A 23231-nucleotide genomic window follows, 5' to 3' on the forward strand; every position below is an offset into this window, starting at 1 on the left:
AAAATCTTCACCATCGTAGAAGCCCAGAATCCCATGCAAGTGTCTGATGAAATCACGAGTCGTTAAATCCTCAGAACGAAGTGCATACAGATGAGGACGAGAGCCGATTATTTTCATTGCAGCCGAAGTGATGTCAACGAACCCGTCACTGTGTCGTGAGCTTCGTCCCTCCGCCACGCCTTGCACAGCTCAGTGCACTTCTGTGCAGCTGTCCCAAGCGACTGTGTTGATATAACGGGACATCACCAGCGTGTAGCGTAGTCCAGTAGAGATCCCAATTATTTCCCCTTCCTAGGTTGCTTCTTCCCTACATGGGGGATATTTATTGTCTTAGTCACGTGCAAATGTCGGTCTTTTGTGAACCTTTCCGAAGTTTCTGGATTTCTGCTGAGGTCAATGTATCTGCCACAGAAAGGCTAGGGTGCAACTTAACACATGTGGGATTTTTGGTGGAGAAAGTGGCAGTGAGACAGGTTTTCTCCGAGTACTTCGGTTTCTTCTGCCAATTCTCATTCCACTAACTGCTCCATATTCATCAATCACCCTATCATCGACGTTATACAGCCTCGGTACTAGCTTTATGGAGTTGAGTCCTTCGTGAGAAACCGCCAGTCGCTCAACTACGCAAGAATTTCCCAACATATTATGGAATCCGAAGGTTCATTACCGTGTTCACAACAGCCCTCCTAAGTCAGATCAACCCAGTCCATACCACCTCATCCTATTTGCCTTACAAACATCTTAATATTATCTTCCCACCTACGTATGTCTCAACCTTCTTAGTGGTCTCTTTCCTTCTGGCTTTCCCTCTAAAACCCTATATGCATTCCTGTTCGCCTCCTCATGCGTGCTGCATATTCTTCGCATTTCAACCTCCTTTACTTGATTATTCTAATTGTATTTGGCAAACAGTACAAAGCATAACAGTTTTTTTTTAAGTAAAGGGGGGGATCGGACGTGATAATGGTTATTATTTGGGTGGAGGGGGTCCTGATTCAAATTTCGGATCTGTTGTCCTGAATCTTTTTTGGGTACTTTCCTAAATCAATGCCGGAAGGTTTTTGTTGTGTACCCTGTCATGCGAGATTTGATTTTCTCACAGCGATGCCTGAACATTACTGTCTTCTGGGACGTGGGGCCGCGTAGTCTAATAGGTCCTTATCAACATTCCGGGGGAACACTGTGCCTTCTTCAGTGCAGAAGTCAGTTTACTTCAATAAATGTACAGGCCACGATCGCGGCCTCCCAGGTTCATCCCAGATAATAATCAGCCTTGTGTTTGTATGTGAGGTTAATTAAGCTCCTAATTTTTTATATTAAATTTGAAATCTGCCACGTATAGACACACTCTAATTCTTATTTAAATTTGTAATGGACCCCATTCAGACCTTGGTGTTTCAGCTGCCTCAAACATTTCAGAGATTTCCCCCGAGATTCTGTTCAACTTTTATTAATTCCCCAAAGATATATTTGTGAAAGATATTTTAGAGACATTTCTTAAGAAAATTCTCTCTCTGATATTAAATTTCAGCATCCTTCTGAGCTCTCTGACACACCGTATTGGAGCAAACAGAGGTCGGGGAAGTGAAGGTACATCTCCATGCATTCTAACGTCGATGCTAGACAGAGTCAGTCCATCTTCTCACTCCGACCGCTGTATTCATGAAGAAGGGGCCGTACCCGTTCGATAGGAAACTATATGAGCCGTAGAACCAATCTGGATACGATGAAGAGGATCGAACCCCAGTCGCCAAGCCCGTAGCAGGCCATTTTACTGATTACCATAAGCCATCTGAAGGGAAAGTCATTATACTTCCGAAATTTCCTGGAACATTTCTTCCGAGTTAGTGTATCAGCTAGACTGGGCTTGCTCTAATTGGTTCTTGCGAAATTCTTAACATAACAACACCCACCACAGAGTCCATGTTTTGACATATCCGAATAACAAGAGCTTTGAAGATCCTTAATGTGGTTGCTCGTCTCACAGATATGATCGTAATACAAAACTGTCCAGTTGCATGGCTCTCTGGTGCTTGCAAAGCCTATTTTTCTCACATACAGATCTACTCTTTGGTGAAGTTGGTGGTTTCCGCGCCGTCAGGGTATGCAACAAGCAGAGCTGGGTCGGCGACCCGTCGTTATAACCCCCCGTTTGGTCCGGTCGTTTACCTGCAAGCAGCAGGAAGGTCGATAGCGGGCGATGAACTAGTAATATACAGTAGCTCAGTTGCAACAGTGCTCTCTCGCTTCATGTCAGGATGAGAAGACTCAGTATGCGTTAGAATAAAACACGGATATACAGATCTACGATTTCACTTATTTTGTATTTGGTCCCTGTCAGCAGGAGAAGGGACTGCGACTGGAAGTATTTGAGAAGTGCTGAGGACCAAAGATAGGGGAATTTAAAGGAAAAACTTAGAAACTAGGTAATCTGTATTCTTCATTAAATATTATCAACATACACGGTGGGGTAGGGTGGTTCTTGAGATGCTGATAGGCAACCTGTTCTCAAACATACTATATCTATGTACTTTTCATAAGGCACCAGGCCGCATTTGACACCCGTATTAAACAAGTAGAATTATTATAGCTTTGATGCCTGCGTCTTACATGTATTTAGGAAACAGAAGGAAAATAAAGTAATCTGCTTTTAGATTCTTCCTGAGCGTAATTTTATTTTATTACCATCGTTTCCAAAATTTAAAATCTTTCTTTCTATCATAAATTTGGTATTGCTGGATTTATTTTCCACTGTCCGATATTATGGATAATAAAAACACAGACATTTCGAAAACTGGATCTGTTTCCGATCCCAGACGAGGGGGGAGACACCTGCCCAGTTGGATCAAAGAGCTAACCTCAATCACTGGACAACGCCTGTCAGATTCACATAGCTATTTCATTACCTGAAACCAGGCTGTGTCAAAGGGAGATAACAGGAAAATATACAATAAAAATTGTGATAGAGCTCGCACATTCGTTGAACTAGGATAGAAAGATAAGTAGAAATTTTTACTACAAATCAAGCAACAAACCAAGTGCATAAGCAGCAATTCATAGGAAAAAATGGACCACCATCACCGTCATCAAAACCCTTTAGAATCTACTTATCATAACTCTGTTCTGCGTACTGATTACATACCCTCGTATTATTAAGTTGATTAATTGAGAGATAATAAGAAGGGTGTAACATGTAGCATTCAAGATGTGCTGAAGAATGCATACAAAATTTTAGCCGATATTCTCCATACAGCAGGCAATGAATTTATTGAATGCGTATTTCTCGTAACTACAAATAATTACAGTTTAAAATAATTATTATTTATGGCATAATGCTTACATAAAGTTCGAATCTGCCTTCATCTTAACACCTACCAATATAAACTATAGATGTAACACAAGTGCTAATATTTCTTCCTCGTATTTGAAGTTATAACTAGAACTGTGAAGATTGTATTACATTGCACACTCATCATCGTTATAAAAGGGAGTATACATTAGAGCTTGGGTTATAATCGCGAAAATATCAAGAAGAAAGTAAGATTAGTACCGTTTATTTTTCAGAAAAACTTTTTAAATCATGAAAAATGTATATTGTCACCGAGGTTATGGATATTTTATTTCACTCGAAAGTTTTATAGTACAGTGAATGAATAATAAAATTGTAATCGTTATTAAATCACAATTTGTTAGTCCCGTGTTTCCTGGAATCCTGGACAATTACTCTAACAATATTACTTCTAAACTTAACATTGAAACGCAACTTCACAGCCGCAGTCCTATCAGTACGGAAGGCTTTGTTGCATTGGCGTAAATGCCCTATTGTAAATGTGCACAATGTCGACCAATACCGATTCTGGATTCCTACCACTAATTTTAAGTTCCCATCAGCGTTACGTGGTATTATTCGCAGGTCAAGACGGGCCCAGTGTTTCTCTGATGATTAAAACGAAATGGCAGTTCGATTTGACATTATCCAAACATTACACAGTCCTCAGTTCAAAAGTTATTATATCTTGAATTCAGTATTTTTAAATTACTTCACAACAGTTAAATAATTTAAAGCAGTGTTCTGGGATTTGGCACCGTGTATATGTGGTGTTAACCGAAGTNCGATTCTGGATTCCTACCACTAATTTTAAGTTCCCATCAGCGTTACGTGGTATTATTCGCAGGTCAAGACGGGCCCAGTGTTTCTCTGATGATTAAAACGAAATGGCAGTTCGATTTGACATTATCCAAACATTACACAGTCCTCAGTTCAAAAGTTATTATATCTTGAATTCAGTATTTTTAAATTACTTCACAACAGTTAGATAGTTAATTATAAACACATTGGAATTACTGCTGCTTTGTTTCTTTTAAGGCTCGGGCGACTGTAAAATTGGATGATTATAGTTAAGGCAAGCATTATGGATATTCGGTACATATACGTCGTAATTTTATTATACTATATTATATTATTACGTGTTAGAGTTACTATAGACGGGGTTTGGATTGGTAATTGGATTTATTGAAATATTACAGAACGTAACTACAAGTAACTATAGCGCTATCGCTAATTCACACACTCTAGAATTCACTACAGCACGTACTATGTGTTCTCAGTCTGCTGTGTCTTCACCAGTCGTTGCCTGGTAACGGCTTTCAACTCCGTAGCTTCCTCAGCTTCCGCGACCACACCCTTACTGGCCGGCAATACTCTCCCAACTGACTAAAATCTAGACTTATCCCGCTTAAAACACCTCGGCACAAACCGCATAGAAAACACCGCTTCCAGCATTTATTCTATTGTTGTGTCACACAGGTGTCGCAAGGACCGCGTAGAAAACACATTTTCCCAGTTAGTCCATTGGTGAATGTTAGGAATCTGTTGCCTAGCAACGGGCTTTGTTTACAAAGTCATTAGTTAACAACGGGTCTACGTGCTACAGTATCATATAATTAATTTGCTAGATGATTAACAATCGAACAAATGACTGTCAGTAATTAAATTATTTCTGCTGGATTAACTGGCCGGAATATTGGAATTGTGTTTATTCAATAACATTAAGTGGGTGGTCCTAAATTCACACAGCTTATTTCAAATAAGACTGGTAGGTTCAGTCTAATTTTTTCTTTTTTTTTTTATCGAATTATAACATTTCCTAGGTCGTCTAAAATTTCAGAATGGACAGTCCATAAAATTCTTACAGTTTATTGAGAATGAATATGTAATTTGCTAGACTTTTTTCGATTTTGTTCTGTTGGACGATACTTTCAGCTGCTAAGATTATAACATGTCGAGTCATGGGATTATTAGTGCATAGGGGAAGTGGAAACGCTATGGGAAAAATCGATTCGCATTGTAATTTAAAGTACTCTCCACGGATTTATATGTAGGGACTCAGAAAAGCTACGAAGAAGACAGAGCTCCGATCCCAAGACCTTGTTTCTACCTGTTTCGTTAAACAGTCGTACTCGGCTTTTGGTATGTACACTTTGTTAGAGCATGAAACTTGGGTGCGAAATTTCAGAAGTTATGTGGAGTTGTATTATCAGACTTCCCCGCGTCCCTACTAGTTTTGTGTGCATCTCAGCTCGGCATAGCGACGGGCTAAGGAGTGGGCTGCTAAGGTTCGATTTCTGGCAGGTGAAAAAGATTTTCTCTACTCCACAGCGTCTAGAACGAGCCTGTGGCATACCCAGACCCTTTTCCAATGGATATCGGTTTCTTTCCCCCTTCGGAGTAAAGCTGCCGAGGGGTGAAGCTGACCACTCATCTCCATCTAGTGCCGAGGTCAAGAATAGTGGAGCTATACCTCCACTCCTCGTTAAGTCTACATAGAGTGGTGTTTAATTAATTAAGCACAAGTACAATTTTACCTTTACCTGTGTGGTGAATTCAGCTGCCAAGTGTACGGAGACAGCAGGAGATATATCGACTCTTTCAGATTGCTAAGGCACGTCTAAAACCAGATGTGAGCCAATTTAACTGTTCAATAATGTACGGACTCGATAACAGACGATCGATCCCTGGGTACAGCTTCAGTTACTTTTCTTTTCACCTTTAACCCCATAAATCAGTGGTCCTAAACCTTCTGTCACACCGCGTCCCGGTAAATTATTTTCTCGGTAAGGCGAGAGCCCGGTATAATTAATGCCAGGGCCCGGTAATGGGCCGCTGCCCGGCGGTTAAGAAACACTGCCATAAAATCTCTTGAGGCACACTCATTCTCCTCATTCTGCCCGTTGTAGTTAGTAAGGTAAGGTAGAAAGGTAAAGCTATCCCTGTAACAGGCCCTGAAGGCCCATAGGATTGTGAGGCGTCGAGGCTCGCACATTTTCTAGACAATCGGCTCACAGATGGCGGTGAGGTTGTCGGCCTTACGCGCTGACCGCTCTTTACCCCCCAAGGAAGGGCCCCGTTATAGGGAATACAAAGATTAAAGATAAAATTTTCCCTGTGTTTACTTTAGTTATCTGTGCTCTATTTGACGGCATCTTTAATGGCTCAGTTTATTGCGTCCAATGAATGATAAGTAAATAGTGAATATGAAAAATTAGGGTTAAATAATGGCTTAAGTGATGTGCTATCCCGGAATTTGCCTGGAGATACTGAGTAAAACTGCAGAACTCAGCCATGATTGCCGGTCTCCGAAACGAGATTTGAACCCGAGACCGCCTGAATACGAAAGGTTGCTAGCCACTCGACTGCAGCTTTTGTTTCTGAATAGCAGCCGTAAATGTGTCTGTGATTAATTAAACAGCACTGTATGAAGTCGTCTAGGGAATTTCCGCAGATAGAGCTGCAGGCATCCTTAAGACCTGTGAACTCTGTGGAGGTGAGTGGTCAGTACCGGTCAGTTTGCCGTCAGGGAAAGATCCAAGGAAACCTATTGGCTACATTGCTGGGTAGCCCACTGAGCAGGTCTGGAGGGGGAGGGAAAGAGAGACGCCCCTGTCATGTTTTATACAGTAAAAGGTAAACGTAAATTTGTCTGTGTGCTTAATTAATGAAACACCACACTATAAAGGCAATGGTGGAGTGGAAGTGTATCTTCAGCATTCTTGACCTCTGCACTAGTTGGAAATGAATGGTCAGCTTCACATCTCAACCGCTTAACCCCCAGGGGAAGAGCCCCCAGTACCCATTGGATATGGGGCGTGCTGGACCCAAGAGTCGGTCTGGAAGCTATGGAGAATCGAATTCCAATTCCTCGATCGTTCGTCGCTATACCGACTGAACTACCGCATCTGCAATTTCTTATTCTTACGTAGCATTGGGTCAGGTGATAGAGTGATGTAGGGATGAAGGTGTTTGTTTTAAGGAAGTTTTCCGTAATTGATGTGGGAGTACTCAGTGAGACCATCAATACCTTCATTCAAAATAATCAAACACTAATCGAAATTCGAGCTGTGTAACCACAAATACGAGATAATCTTCTGAACTCAAGGAAGTCTTAGGCTTTAGTTGACGGTAACCACTCATCTCCACATCGTGTGTAGGTTTGAGAATGTGAGGAAGTTTGCCTCTACGTCCCCATACGCTTCAATTATATATTGTTCAGATACAGGTGTATGTATCCATCTTCGTATCTTTTATCTGTTAAAAACGAGTCCCCAGCTCTGAACGCGGAAAGTATTTGTTTTTGGCACTCATGAATAACAAAGACTTCAGTGAATCGAGTCGTGGCCGTCATATTGGGAGGCTGGGCAAATGATGCAGAGCTTGTGTTACTCAAACATCACGTTCGTTTTAGCGGTCATTCGCATCGGATGCTTCGGCCAAAGAAAGTTCAATGTCACTCTCCAACTCTCTCTCTCTCGCTCTTTCTGGCGAGGTCGCCGTCCGACTCGACGTCGGTTTGGAGATGGAGACCATGCTACTTTATGGAGCATGACAGTTTTCCACCCTAAATAAAATAATAAATATAAACCGTAAAAAAGATCCTCGACTTTGTTTAGTTACAGAGAAAACCATAATGCAATACAGAAATATTGCATCATAGTGTTTTCCTTAGTATAATTATCAATATGCAGACCTGTAAGTAGTGCTTTAAAGCTGAAAGTTAGTAAAGTCGAGGTGAGTTTACCAGTGACAAGAATATTTACTGAAAAAACAGGCCCACGATTTCGCAATCTGAATGTAAACAAGGTTGTCAAATGATAATATAATCTCCTCAGTCCATAAAAGTTTAAGCTGCTGTAAAGCAGTTAAAGGAAACTCTATACTTTTTTATCTGCGTTGTTAAGAAACAGGGCATTATCATGGTGTTGACCTTTGAAAACACTTCTAGAAGGTGCTAGTCTTTCAGAAGTGTACCCAAGAGCCTGCTATTAGTATTTATGACATGTCTGATCTAAAGCGTTACAAGTTTCCGCAATGGGTTTCGTAACACTGTTCAAATACTTCCGGTTCATAAAAACCTACCATAGGCAAAGAACAGCAACAATGCCTGAAAGTTATTCTCACGCTGTGGTCAATTTTATACCTTCACGTTCCCTTTTTCCTTTCCCAATACCCGTACTTGGGTAACTTGCTTTTCAAGCCAATTCATGGTCGGTCGTCCGTTTCTGTACCACTGGGGTAAGTGACTTGCAGTGACCTCGCTACTATGCAGTATGAAAAATGTATATAGATGCGAGACTGGAGAAGACAGGATAAGTTACGAAGAAAGCCGAGTCAGCCCGAAGACGTTCGGATATTAGTGTTGATGTGTGGGTCAGTGGCCCGAAGAAACCTCTTCTTCAGAGGCGGCCGACTGTGTTCCTGAGGAGGAATGTGGAGCCCTCAGGTGCTGGAAAGAAGAACAGAGAGAGATAGTGGTTTACAGGAGCAGATCACAGCACCGGCAAGAAGTAGAATGGACAGCTTCAGTGCACTCATGTGCCACATAAAAATTGGGACTTCCAATTTACTGCCTTAAGCACATGCAGAACAAGCAGCTGCCCCTCGAAGACTTCCCACGTACAAGTCAACAGCGCAGTGTAAATGAAAGATTAAAACAAGTTAGTCGTTGAGTTTTAACACCGCGTCCATAAACACATATGGGGGGTGGAGGTACAGATCCACAAATTCTTTACTTCAGTAGGAGAGGCGTCCGGCCGCTTTACCCCTAATATATACTGAATGGAATGTTGAGTGGCCCTAGATCTGGCCTAGACGCTATGAGTATAGAAAAGTATCCTGTCGGGAGACAAACCGCGTCCGTCCAGTCCATGACTGATTAAGAGCCTCAGCTGGGATTCGAATCCGTAATGTGTTGATTAAGAAATATAAGTATTATCCACTACACCGCAACTTTTCTGGTTCCATTCTTTATTCAATGCTGTATTCTTCTAAAGAGGGACAACGGTAGCGCAGTTGGTTGAAGCTGGAAGGTCGCAGTTTTGATTCCTGAGGAGGTTACTGGATTTTTTCAATTGACCTAGTCCTCCCAGCCGCACTATGACCCTGGGGTCGACTCAGCCTCTAACAGAAATGAGTACCAGGAATCTTCCTGGGGGGTAAAGGGCGGCCAGCGCGTAAGACTGAAAGCCTTACCGCCAACTGTGAACCGATTGTCTAAAAAATGTTGGCGCCTCGACGTCTCAGAATCCTATGAGCCTTCATGGCCTTTAACAGGGATAGAGTTGATTTTTTACTGTTCTAAATACCGGTATTCCATTTCTGCTTGAATATGCATGCAATGTGTTGGAGTTGCCACTTCTGAACCTGTTATTAGACTCGGCTAGTGACCTAAAGAACGCGATGGGCAGCGCTAAGCTTATTTGGTATGTGCTGAGACATATCCGTCCAGTGAGTGCTGAAATGCGATTATTAATGAGTTTTCGCAGCGCGGGTGTCTAACAATAGGATAGATAGCCGCTCACTTATCGGAGATCATGACCGGCTGGGCGCCATTCTGTCCACATCTTTGTTGTGTTCTGCTGAAGTTCAAGGACTTGTGCGGTCGTCACACTGCGTACTACCTGTCACTTGTAAGGAGCTCTGTCGCACAATAGTGAATCACGAAACAGTAAGGTGAAAGCAATGCCAACAAACAACAGTCCAAACGCATAAACTGGCGTTATATAATTTCATTCTTTAATATATTGACTATATTATTTCTCAGGATTATGGGGGAAAATGCCAGATACTCATATAGAAGATAATGTCCAAGGAGAATAAATTCAAGGACAGGAGGAGGAAATGGCCGCTGCTATTTTCTAAGACCTTCCCATCTGCTTTTACAGAGCGCAAAAAGAAAAAGTGTTAGGTAGGCATGGTGAGCCAAATTCCCGTGGTGTATAAACAGGGAGCACTCGCAGCCCTGTAGATACAAAGGGTGGCAGAAACCATTTTCTTAGAGCTTTATTGTACTATCCAACGTCTCATCAGTTCAATTATCTGAAATCCTTGAAAATATCGTACAATTAATTAGTTTCTGTATTCCCAAAAGTACATAAAATTTTCAGGAGTCAAGATAGCGCAGTCGGTACAGTGACCGCCTACGGGCTGGACGACCGAGGGATCGGAGTTCGAGTCCCAGAATGGTCAAGAAGTTTCTCCTCTCCATGTCGTCCAGACCAGCTCTGGGGTCCACCCAGCCTCCTACCCAATGTACCGGAGGCTCTTTCCCTGGTGGGTGGAACTGACCACTCACCTCCAACTAGTGCCGAGGTCAAGATAATGTGGGTTTCTACAGCCACTCCCCCATGACCCTTCAAATTTTTCTCTTGAATTTATATTCACCCTCTTGGAATTAGTTTCATAGCTTTTCTAGATCAGCCATATCTCCAACCCTTCTCTTCTTTTCTTAATGGTGTAAGTTTAAAGGCCGGAAATTCGTTAATGCGGTGATGGGTGATTCGTCAGCCGTGTTCCAAAACATAATGGCTGTAAGAAACTAAATAAATTTTCTTCCGTCGTACCTTCATTCCGTTGCATAAAACGTTTGTAAATGTCGTCGTCGTCATCATCATTGGCAAAACAGCCCTTTTGGACCCATAGCCTACCTTAGAATATTATGCCTGATTTGTCTATTCCTCGTCAGTTAGCCCATCCGGTTTTCATTTCTTTGGATTTCGCAACAGTATTTTCTTTTTACCGACTAAGGTCGCCATCCTTGCGTCCAACCCCAACCTGGAGGACCAGGTTTCTGTATTTATGGCCCCTAGCGACAGCGGGGCCCAGTTATATCCCTAAATACCGCCTTCTACGACTCGCAGGGCTATGCTGGGGTTATTTTAACCTCCATCCACAGGGAGTTTGTAAATATTGTCACAAGATAGAGTGAATGTAGACGGAGGTTTGGATTGGTAACTTGATTTATTGAACATTTACAGATCATAACTAAAAGTAACTATAGCGCTATTGCTAATTCACATACTCTACAGTTTGCTAGAGCACGTACTACTTCTCAGTCTGCTGTGTCTTGACCAGTCGTTGCCTGGTGACGGATCTAATAATGTCCTCTGCTTCCGTGCTCACATTCTTACCGACTGGCGAGTGTCTCACAGCTACCTCCTGCTCTTCTAACTGCCGTCTCAAGGCACTTTTCAAATGAAGTCAAACTCAAAGTGACATTACGACTGGCAGTCAGTAAATCAATAGGTCTTCATGTCGAGCCCCATCTGGAGCTCATGACCAGTTATTTTTTGATGTTGACAGTTACAGTCTTGTTCTGTGGTGCGCCCTCTTTGACGAGAGGACTGGTCTGTCTTTTTTATATGCTGCTGGACTTTGCCAACGCAGTCTTTCTCGGGTTCTAGAGATTCGCGACCATATTTCACTGTTCAAGGTGGAGGTATTCGACCCCGCCTCCACACGGGTGTCTTTTCTGATGGCAGCTGGCCCTCGTTATATAGCATCAGCACATACCGCACAGAGCACGTAGCTTCAAACAGCGTTTATATTGTTACGTGCGTGTCTGTTGCGGCCATTACCTAACAACAGCCGTTGTTTACAGAGTCATTACGTAGCAACGGCTATGGTATAGTTGCTTAATTCGCGGTCGTTGCTTAGCGACGGTTCTACATACGGCAATGTATGTTTATTTTTAACGAAATTGAAAACTGGAGAAGTTCAGGCACAGGGAACTTTAAGCTTTAAATTGTACTGATCTGTAAAGTTACTATTCGGCCGTCTCAAGAACGGGATTCATAATTTTGCGGTTTCTCGTTTCTCAGAATTCAGACTTGTCCTCTTTGCACCACCACTACTAGTCTATACCAGAGCCCATTTCCTGAGTGACGGCGGTTAGGTCGCTAGAGCCGTTCACCCACATGGAACCCTGACAAGCTTTCTTGACGCAAAAGTAGACAGCAAGGCGTCGGAGCAAGGAACCCTGCTATATAGAAAGAGCTTACACATTCGTGCCTGTCTCTCAAACCCGAAGGCATCACGTCCCACTTGGAATTTTCTGGAAATTCTTTTAGGTTTGTACTCTGTAAAAGTAAGGTTGTCCCTTTTTCGCACCACTCCATGAATGTGTATGGGGGAGTGGCTGTATAGATTTATGTTTTCTTGACTTCGACACTAGTTATAGGCGAGTGGTCATCTTCACTACCCGGCCGCCTTATCCCCGAAGAAAGAGCCCACAGTACTCATTTGATAGGAGGCTAGGTGGAACCCAGAGCTGGTCTGGACAACGTGGAGAAGAAAAAATTCTTGACCCTACCGCGACTCGAACTCCGATCCCTCGGTCGTCCATCCCGTATCCAGTCGCTATACCGACTACGCTATCCCGGCTCCCTGTTTTGCACTCTGTAGGTGTGCAAATTATCCTCTCAACCTGAAGGGTGAAGTTACGGTTTTCTGGTATATGATGCTTCGTGGGAACTGCTGGCTCTTTCTTCAGGGTAGAAGAAGTAGAATTTGGACAGTTGCATAATTAGCAACTTCGTTAATTATACTCTTAAACAAATGTTATTAGAATCATCCAGTCCAGGAGGGTGAGATTTGCAGGGTGTGTAGAACGGACGAAAAGGAAGATCAATGCATACAAAATTTTATTCAGATACCCGGAATAGAAGAGAGCACTTCGAAGCCAGGCACAGACATGCGATGACATTGTATGAATAGATATTAACCCTTTGAAGGCGGAATTTCATCTACACCATATTTAATAACACAAATCGTACCTCACAGGAAACACATCACCTCTCCGTTACAAAGACCAACTGCTCAATGCTATTATTTGAGAACCATACGGAACACATAAGTACACACTGTGGACAGAATGCAGCGTTTTAGTAGGTTAAGGCAGGTGGTGCACTGCATCTTAAAAGGCTAAACAAATTGATCTGAAAATGTGAACTGGATTGATCTGGTACCATTGGGTGGTACTTGTGAAAGCATTGGTCAATTTTCGGGTTGTCCAAAAGGTGGTGGACGTGCTTGATTAGATGAGCGACTAATAGCTTCTCAAGAGGAACGTTGCTCCAGTCGGCTACTTCAGGAATACCACGCGAAAATGTGTACAGTGCTGGGTAGGCCGGGGACAGAGGACACCGTCTGACATGCACTGATGAAGGAGACGCATTTCAGTAGTAACAAATGAGATTAGAGGGAAATAAAACATTTCATTGACGGCTGCCTTTTGACGTAGCTTTTGCTCGTTTTTGTATTTGATAGTTTAAGATGTCTACCCACCGAGAGGAAATGTTTCCTGGTTTACCCACAGAGGCCAATACTCTACTGACAGAAGCAACGCGTCTTGTTTCTAAAAGCTCACTACTTCAAGAACAAATGGAGGTGTTTATTCAATTGAATGGCGAGCAGACTTTTGCGTGGGTGTGACGTCACATAGGATATAGGCGCTTAGGGCATATATACATGGCCGTGTTTCCCGGGTTAACAGCCTCTTGTGTTACTATGGCAACGATAAGATGCCACTTCAACACCCCGCCTACCCGCGTAAACACGCAGCTTGGGATCAAGGGTTCATTGCCCGATTTTTCGGCCGGTCTTTCACTGATAAAAGGTTTGTTTCTGTTCTATTTTAAGTGCGGTCCCCTTTCTGTGTGCGTCCAAATCGTTTCTGTTCTATCAGTTCGTTGTTCTGCTGCCCTCTGAGCTCTGCTATTTCTTGTGGCAAGTTTTCCTCTTCAAAAGCACCACCAAAACGGAGAGACAGATATGTCGTTATAGCTAATTCAGTATCTTTGGGCTCTCTGTGATAAGTGGTCAGAAAAATGAAGTGATGTTTCACTTTTCATGGACCTCTATTCTGAAGCAATTGCGTGACTTTCTTTGTTGAGGAGCGTTTTAAATAAATTCTTTGAACTTTGTAATTCTAGCACGAGGGAAGATTTTCGTGTTGACTAACATTTTCATGTACTTTGCATTAAATCTTGTCAGTACATATACATGTTCATCTCTTCAACTGAATTCGTACGTTGAATCAAGTCTCTGTCCAAAAGCATGACGCCATGAAAGATGTATTTATTAATATGTTAGTATTGTTTTACGATGGTAAATCAACTGGAATAGTATATATCGAATGACACTTGTGAGGATAATTATGAAAGATTAATTTACTGTAGTCAGACTTGTTAAAGGAGGAACTACGAAGAATGGAAATTCTCCCTTCTCCCTGTCAGGATAAGAATATCGATGTGGAAACAGGACATAACATTTGGCCGCAGAAAGATGGACGAATTTTTCCGTACCGCTCCGCCGTGATTCCAAATCATAGCCATTCGCTAATGGATACTAAGCTAATGTAATTCACATTAATAAATACTCTCGTGTTCAATAAGCTGTCCTTCGTTCCATGTTAATAATGTTCTTACGTTATGGGAGGCTTTGAATTATTGTTCATACAAAAATACTATGTTTGGGCGATTACTAAATTAGTACAATAGGTTAAATTCGTAAAAACGTTACACTAATAATGGGATCTAGTTCAGTCAAGCACATTCAAAAGCGTGGGTTAGTTGCTCTAATTTAATTGTTTAAAGACAGAAGAAAATAAAGATTACTTCAATTTCCTCATTCACTATTCTCTAAAACGCAAAGATAAAAAAAAAACGAATTTAATGAATTTGATATTTTTGTCTTATCGGTAGTTTCGGGGCACGGCGAATGATTCGCTCTTGAGACACTTTGTTCCATTGCAATCCTGTTGTATGGATCACGTACATTGTGAGGCTGTAGAGTTTTTCTCAACATGTGAAGTATTCCATTTCAATGCTGAAACATTTATGATATAGTGACATTTGCTGTAGTTGCAGTTATAATAGCACCAACGTCACTTCCTATGTAGGTTACCGGAAGTACTTTCCTTTTATTTTCATTTTACTGTTTAAAATATGCTGTCTCCTTGAAATGCGTGTGAAGCCAGTACTGGCACGAATATACGGACAGCAAGCAGCGTTCTCTTCCGATCCCACACACAGAACAGCGAACTGATCTGCCTACCACTTGTCTCTCTTCTGTGTTTCCAGCTTTGCTTTCTTGTCTGGGTAATTCAGTCAAGGTTCGAGAGCGATGAACCGCCCGTCCTTTTCATGCCCGGGCGTAGCCCCCTGGAAACATCGTATCGTACAAACCATGCGCAGGCTGCGGGGAGAGGGGAACCCGTGGAGACTACATTGCGGTAGTGGGGGAAGCGAATGTAGTAGTTGTTTTAGAGGTTAACCAATCCCAGCGTTGCTCTCAAGTTTGGACTTCGATCTTATTGGTTGTACAGCTGCTGGAGAACTTCATTGTTGTCAATGACCTCCAACTTTGAAAATTCGCTCTCTGTACTGGCATATTTGCGGCAGCGTGTGTATATATGAGTGCAATAGTCTTTTATTCCTAATACTTCTGGTCTCTCGTGTATTTCCCTCCCTCCTTTTCCCTTTTCAGTTTCTGGGTAATATCTCTCATCTTCCTCACTCTTCAGTCACTATCACTGTTTTCAGTAAACGAATGCACGACCATTTTAAGGGTGAATATCGCGTGGGTTGTCGTACAGGTAGGGAGATACCATGAGCCTTATTTACGACTCGCGCACACGGTCGTCGTCCCCCTAGACATCGTCATTTCGAAGTCCTCCCATCAGCGAGTCCACCACACCGAGGCACTTTCACTATCCATCGCGGCTTCAGTCGAGTCGGTACGGTAGTGCTGGTCCGTCAGGAAGGAAACAGTGCTACCACATGACAGTAGAGTGCCGGCTACCGTCACAAGTGAAGTGTTGTGCAGTGAAATGGTGCGTCACATATCTGTGTTATTAACAGAGAACATTTGTCTTTGAAATTGTTATAGATTAAAGATTGTGAATGGTGAAAGTGTTAGAAAGTTTTTGCCCGGCTTTTTGTGTGTGGTTCTTCCGCACCAATTACTTCACATTGTTTCGCCTGTGAGTGTGGTGACAATGATTGTGACAGAAAGCAACCAGCATCATCAACACGCTTTTGATATGATCTCACCGGACCATCTTCAGATTCCCGAATCCACAACACCGGGCATTATGATGGACAGTGCGGTCACGTCAGCGCACAGGGAACCCGAACTTAAGATAGGTATATATGAACTTCGGATCAACTTAAATATGACATGTGGGAGGTACCCTTTGCCGAGTCCCTAAACCTCTAATATCTTCCATGGTTGCAAGGTCTTAACGGTGTGTACGCCATGTTAAATGCGATATTCTCATAATTTGTTTCCTGCCTGATGCACGGAAATGCCGCAGGTCATCGCTTGCATTGTTAGCCTGAAAGCATCGTGTTGTAAAATTAACTTATCAGCTGCTTTCAGTTCTACGTCCACTTAATAAGCCACTGAATATCGTGTTCCCAGTCAACAAAGAGTGCTGCACGGCCTTCATTGGCTTTGTGGAGAAATTTTCAATTCTTATGACATTTTAATTATTATTATTATTATTATTATAGTGAAAGGAAAGTTGTCCCTGTGCTCATTTAATTAGGCATCACGCCATGAAGATATATGGGGATAAAGAGGAGGTATAATTCTACAATTCTTGACCTCGGCACTAGATAAAATATCAGTAGTAAGCTTCATGTCTCGGTTGCTTTACCTCAAAGGAAAAAGCTTCCTGTACGAACTGGCTGGTTGGGCCCCAGAGTCGGTCTGGGCGCTGTGGAGAAGACAAAATTTTCTCTTGACGGCAGTCGAACCTCAACCATCAGGCCCGTATCCTGTCTCTATACCGACTGAGCTATCCCAGCTAATTATTATTAGTATTGCCAGTTTTATGTGTATTTCTGTGTTCATTGATTCGTGTTATATAAAAACTTGTTCTGATCCTGTAGACCTATAAGTTTGAAATTCGAAAACAAGTTACAAATGATTCGGGGCATTAAATTTTGAGTGTGAAAATATCAGTGTTAATGAGTCACTCTCTTTTCCCCCACAGAGTTCGATGGGACGACCGTTCTGTGTCGTGTTTGCGGGGATAAAGCATCCGGTTTCCACTATGGTGTACATTCCTGTGAGGGGTGCAAGGTAAGTGCAGTGCAGGTGTTTGTTTACAAGCATGAGTCACGAGCGTTTCCTACTTTCTCCTAATATGGAAAATTCTTCAGAGTGAGAAACCCGTTGTTACAACTGCATTTTAGGTCAGTGACTCATGTTACAATTAAGTAAGGGTTCTCTAGGGCCGCGCCATACCTCAAGCGGTTAGTCGCTGGCTTCCCACCGCGGCGGCCCGAGTCTGGTCAAGTGGGATTTGTGGTGGACTAAGTGGCGCTGGGGAAGGTTTTCTCCGAGTACTTCGGTTTCCCCTGCCAATCTTCATTCCACCAATTGCTCCAAAATCACCCTCACCTATCATCTGGGGCTGGTACAGTAGGCCAGAAGTGGCCGCAGTACAAGGGACTTAGTCCCACCCCACTAGCAATAAAAAACAAAAGGGTTCTCTAGACCCAGGGTGGTGGCCTCTTGGATGGTCTGGGTTCATGAACGTTTTCGTGACCATTATAGAGGAATTCTCCTCAGAATACAACTCCCTTGTATTTGACACGCAAGTTGCAAATATTATTTCCACTAATAAAAATTAAATAATCAAGATGATAGAATTTAAAAAGGGGGTTTTGAAATGAAAATATTAAAGTGTATCTTGTATTTACGTATATGAAACAGTGCTATAAATTTTATTCGATTGGCTTATAATACGCCATGGCAATGAGCCCTCAGATTCTGTAAAATATCACTTTTTTCTGACCAGCTTCACATTTCAAGAAAAATTCTGCATAATGGTATTAGGTAAAGGCCTTTTAATTCCACTTTTCGAATTGAGCTAACCCACTAATAATTAATAATAATTGGTTTAACTGGATGTAAGAGGAAATTTGTGGCTTGGAATTACCACAGAAGTAATCTCATGTGTTCATAGTAGAGCCACGAATTGCTCTGTATAGACTCACGTCAGTTCCTGTGCATCTTATATTTTTAAGCATACTTATCCTATGAGTACCAACAAATTCATGTGTAACCATTTTATTGTTACGAACAGCGCAAGGTCATAGCACGAGGCTTAAGATTTGCGGATTGCATAAGCGTGATGTAATTCTTGGCTTTTATGGGCAGACGACAACGGATCTCGGTGAAAGTTCTTGTGCGCATCCACGTGGAGAGGAAGAAAGTTCACGCAAAAGTAGGTAACACAAAGAAAGTATTACGTCACAACAATGATGCGCGGCACGTAACGTGATGTTTTTCTCTACGTCACTATATTGCCACGCATAAGGGGCTTGCGTGACTGATAATGGGTTTTGGATTTGATGATTGGGTTTCTTGGCACTTCTTTACAATTACAGATAATTATAAGAGCTCACACATTGAACTTCTGAATGCCGTATACTCGTATCTGCCGAATCTCTGTGAAGACTACTGCTTTCAGACTGATCTCCACTACTCCAGAATTCACTGCCAGGCGGCCGGGAACGAAGTCACAATGTCGAATATATCGTCTGTTCTTTCGTGTTGTCACGCGAATAATTCTGTTTAGCGGCTTATTACCTGGCAACGACACGTTCGTTGCTATTTGTTGTAAAGGAAAAAATCTTTGTTAATATTCGTTGCCGCAGAAACATGATTGCCCAGCCGTTGTCTAGCAGTGGACGTCTGCTCCGGAAACTCGCTATTTCAAATATTCCTTTTGTTCTATTGTACAATTTTACATTTTACATTAATTCGAAGTTGCATTTATAGCCCTATTCGTACACTTGATGGCAGTCAACAGGTTATAAATTGAGAACAAGCAGTAATTCTAAAGTTTGTGCTGGGGACTGGGAAATATTAATTTCAGGGCTTTTGTTATGTAGTGCGAAAATAGTAACACATAAGATTACGAACACATACGATGCAGGGCTCTGAACCCCTCAATATTTCCTTGGGCCTTGCACTAACAGTCGTTTGCTTTCATTTAAACACCAGATGAACTTTTGGATATAGAATTAAAAAAAAAATGTGCCAACATTAAGTAAATAGGATATAAAGCCTCCAAATATAAGATTCCTTGTCCTTCGTAGCAATCTTCCTTTTTCACGGCGAGGATTTGTTAGCCCGACCTCCATCCCATAAGCTGAAGGATTGTCCTCCGCGACTGCTTATTCAGTGCAGAATAATCAATTCAACGAGGATGAAATGGCATGTAGCACGCATGGGAGAGAAGAGGAATTAGTACAATAAATGATACAAATTCCGTCCCAAGTGCAAACCATATATATTATATGTCTTTGATCTTGTTCTTTCTACACTACATGTAGTGTAGTATCATTTATCGTATAGAGTGCAACAGGATGCTTAAATATAATATTGGAATTAGTACAAGGTTTGATGGGAAAACTAGAGGTAGAAACCACAAGGAACACATAAACATAAGTGGGGGATACTATTAAAATGGATCATAGAGAAATAATATGGAGTGGTATGGACGGGAATCATTTTCCTGAAGATACGGAACAGTGGAGGGCTCTTGTGAAAGCGGCAATTAACTTCTAGGTTCCGTAAAACGTTGGGAAATTGTTGAGAAGCTGAGCAACTGATAGCTTCCCAAATATTTGTTGAGAAGCTGAGCAACTGATAGCTTCTCAAATATTGTTTTTCCTACATGTGCATATTCATTCATTTCGAAGCATGTGTCACCAAGAATTTTGAGCATAACGCTTCTTTTTTTGTTTTTTTTTTTGTGAANCGTATTTTAATTTATTTGCTTTTGGATACAGTGTGGGGAAATGGAAAATTTTTGACGTTTCCATATCTTGCCAAAGATCCCGTCAGCAGGCACTGCCTAACTCTGAATGTAGGTTTAGCTAATCAGTTGCTACAGTGCGCAGTGCGTCTTTCGGTTCGGTGGCGTTGGAGAGTTGAAGGTCGGTTATCGTGGAAGTCAACGGCCTCCTGCATGGGATTATAATGTGGGTTGGGCCCGAGTTCAAGGTGGCCTTGGATGCTGTTCACAACTGAAAGGCGAATAACCTTCAAGGATTTAGTTTCCTCGAGGGGGGAGGAGGGGGACACTGTAAAAAAAAACCAACAAAAGTAAATGTTGTCTAAAACCATCCCTGACCTTCAATGCCTGTAGATTTGAGGGGGCCAGAGAAAGAAGGACCCTCACACAACATCTGTGACGCACTTAAAATTCTGTTCCTCTCGTTATTATAATGGGCATCTCCCTCGTAAAAAGCGTGTCTTCCAAAACTTTAGTAATGGCTTCGAACCAACTGCATTTTCAAACTTCTGAACAACTAGTTTACACATTCCTAGGATTTGATGTTGTTACAGCGAAGACGGTGAAGCAGTCTGCCTTCTGGGATATAACGCCGTGTACTTCGATTAAATTTAACCGACGTTTTGGAGGAATCACTTCCATCTTCAGTGTAGGATAATAAACAAAGCAATAAACCAGCTTGAAACAGGCAGCAGGCAATACTTCTCCATGGCTTATTCTTCGAACCTTGAACATGGAGGAGTTATGTTCCTCTGAAACGTCCGTTGACGTGCACCTGACGATATAGTGTTATATCCCAGAACACAGAATTATTTAACTCCTTCACATATTCGTTATGATGCTTGGAACTATAATTTTCAATGGAAATTACGTATTTTGTGCAATTAACTAATACATTCATTGCATGGCTGGAGTTACTGAAAAGCTAATATTCGCTCAGCTGCTCAAGAAATTTCATGTAAGAAGGTTCATTACTATGTTCACAAGATTTAGCCACTGGTCTCTAACCTGAGCCACATGAATTATACTCCTATCCTATTTATGATAAGATTCGTTTTAATATTATTATTCCAACTATGTCTAGATGTTGCAAGTCATCTCCCCTCAATGCCTGTCCTTGGCGTGATCACTATAACAGTGTGCTGCGGCGCAGCAAGTAACACGAAGTACTCTGTAATGTTTTCATTTTTCCCTGTTGTAACAGAAGTTTATTTTATCTCCGTAAAAGTTTTAATTTCAATTTAACATTTGTAATCTAAACGCAAATCACTTTTTAATCGTTACATTCAGAAGAGACTCACCTGTATCTAGTGCCGAGGTTAAGAAATGTGGTTCTATACATCCACTCCCCATAAGCCTTCATGGCATAATGCTTAATTAGTTAAGCATAAAGACAATTTGCCTTATTTATCCTTTACATTCAGAAGTCGTTGCCTCATGGAAAATGTAAATATCACAGAAATGAATGTCCTCATTCTCTTATTTCTAGGTGATAGCGCAATGTGTATATAGGTTATAATACCGACGTTTCGGTAACCACAATGAAAGTAAAAATCTCTCCGAGACTTCGTAAATGCAGCTTATAACTGCACGGTGTTATCACCCAGAAACAGAACCCACTTCAGAGCTGAACCATTTTCTCATTTCCTGTTTTTTTGCTTCATACCGTAGAAGTTCCATTTTTTTATTGCTAGTGGGTTGGGACTAAGTCCCTTGCACTGCAGCCACTTCTGGCCTATTGTAGCAGCCCCAAATGATATGTGAGGGCGATTGTGAAGTAACTGGTGGAATGAAGATTAGTAGGGGAAACCGAAGTACTCGGAGAAAACCTGCCCCAGCACCACTTTGTCCGCCACAAATCCCACTTGACCAGACCCGAGATCGAACCCGGGCCGCCGCGGTGGGAAGCCAGCGACTAACCGCTTGAGCTATTGCGCGGCACAGATGTTCCATTCGTTAATTCTTCAGAGTGAAGGCGAACAGCTCACGTCATGAGTACCTCATTTGCGTTTCAACCCCCAAGAACATTTTACCGAAACCTGTTGCCTTGTTGTTTCGAGATTCGCTGTGAATATTGGAGTCGACCGACCGAGCGACCGCCGCTTGTCGACGAAGTTAGTGCCAACTTTAGCAGATAGAGGGAGTCGCGTGGTCAGCGCAACGAATTCCTATGGTCATTAATTTCGATTTTCTAGACCGGAGCCGCTATTCCCTTGAAATAGCTCCTCAATTATACTCACGAGGCTGAGTGGACCCCGTTCCAGGCCCACTACTTCTCAGAAAATCTGGTAGCCCGGGAATCGAACCCGGACCTCTGGATCTGTAATCAGGAGCTAGTTCGCTTGCGGACTAAAACCACGGAGCTTTTAACATTGGAGTCTGTGGCAAGTAGAAACATGGGTTTCCCGCAGAGGCGAATTCAAGCACCTGCCGTCCTCAAAAGTTGTTCAAAAGAGTAAAAATTGAAAGGCGGAAATTACGAAATATTAATACCTACAGTTACAGTAAGTTTTATATGTGGCATCATCTGTGATTCAACCCAAAACTCTAGAGCGATCCATGAAGATATTCTTAAACGGCTTAAACTTTAGCTTCTTAGCAGATTTCATGGTTACCCTCCTCCTCCCCCTGGAAATATCCTGGGGTTGTCCATGAGGGAAGTCAAAATTAGACAGCCATTAAATTTTGGCCATTCAAAAGTAACTATGGCGAAGTCTGTTGAAATATTAATTACGTTTTGAGTCACTATGTATGAGAAATTAGGATGGGAGTGTAGCAATAGAACACACCCTGTCTCCAAACATACTAATATTATCTACCACATCCCTGGCCAATCGTAAGAGAGTGACAAAATGACTGAACGCGCCCTTGTCTTAGGGTGGCTCTGATCTCTGCTGTTGCAGCGTCATCTTAAAAGATCACTTCTCCATCCAAACGACCTTGGATTCACGACTCGGTCGAACGGTCGTCTACCTTTCAGTGGCGCCCCGTAAACTCTCCCTTTCTAAGTAAGCCACTCTCTGATTGGTTCGAGTTAATCTTACATGTACTCTCATTGGCCTGTTTTGTAGTTAGTACGTA

At 42.1% G+C, this 23231-nt stretch overlaps 1 protein-coding gene across 3 annotated transcripts in view; it reads left to right on the plus strand.

Moving 5' to 3' along the window:
• Positions 1-23231, plus strand: part of LOC111865418 (ecdysone-inducible protein E75) — a 253048-nt gene that overhangs the window by 192719 nt on the left and 37098 nt on the right. For 2 of the 3 annotated variants that reach the window (XM_023853432.2, XM_023853434.2), the window contains exon 2: positions 17334-17422. In XM_023853432.2, coding sequence (XP_023709200.1) covers positions 17334-17422 — 89 coding nt within the window. Of the gene's footprint in view, positions 1-16316; positions 16480-17333; positions 17423-23231 lie in introns of those variants that run through there. The other variant, XM_023853433.2, reaches the window with a different exon arrangement.

This window comes from Cryptotermes secundus, unplaced genomic scaffold (assembly GCF_002891405.2).
Source record: "Cryptotermes secundus unplaced genomic scaffold, Csec_1.0 scaffold343, whole genome shotgun sequence".
Taxonomy (NCBI): Eukaryota; Metazoa; Arthropoda; class Insecta; order Blattodea; family Kalotermitidae; genus Cryptotermes; species Cryptotermes secundus.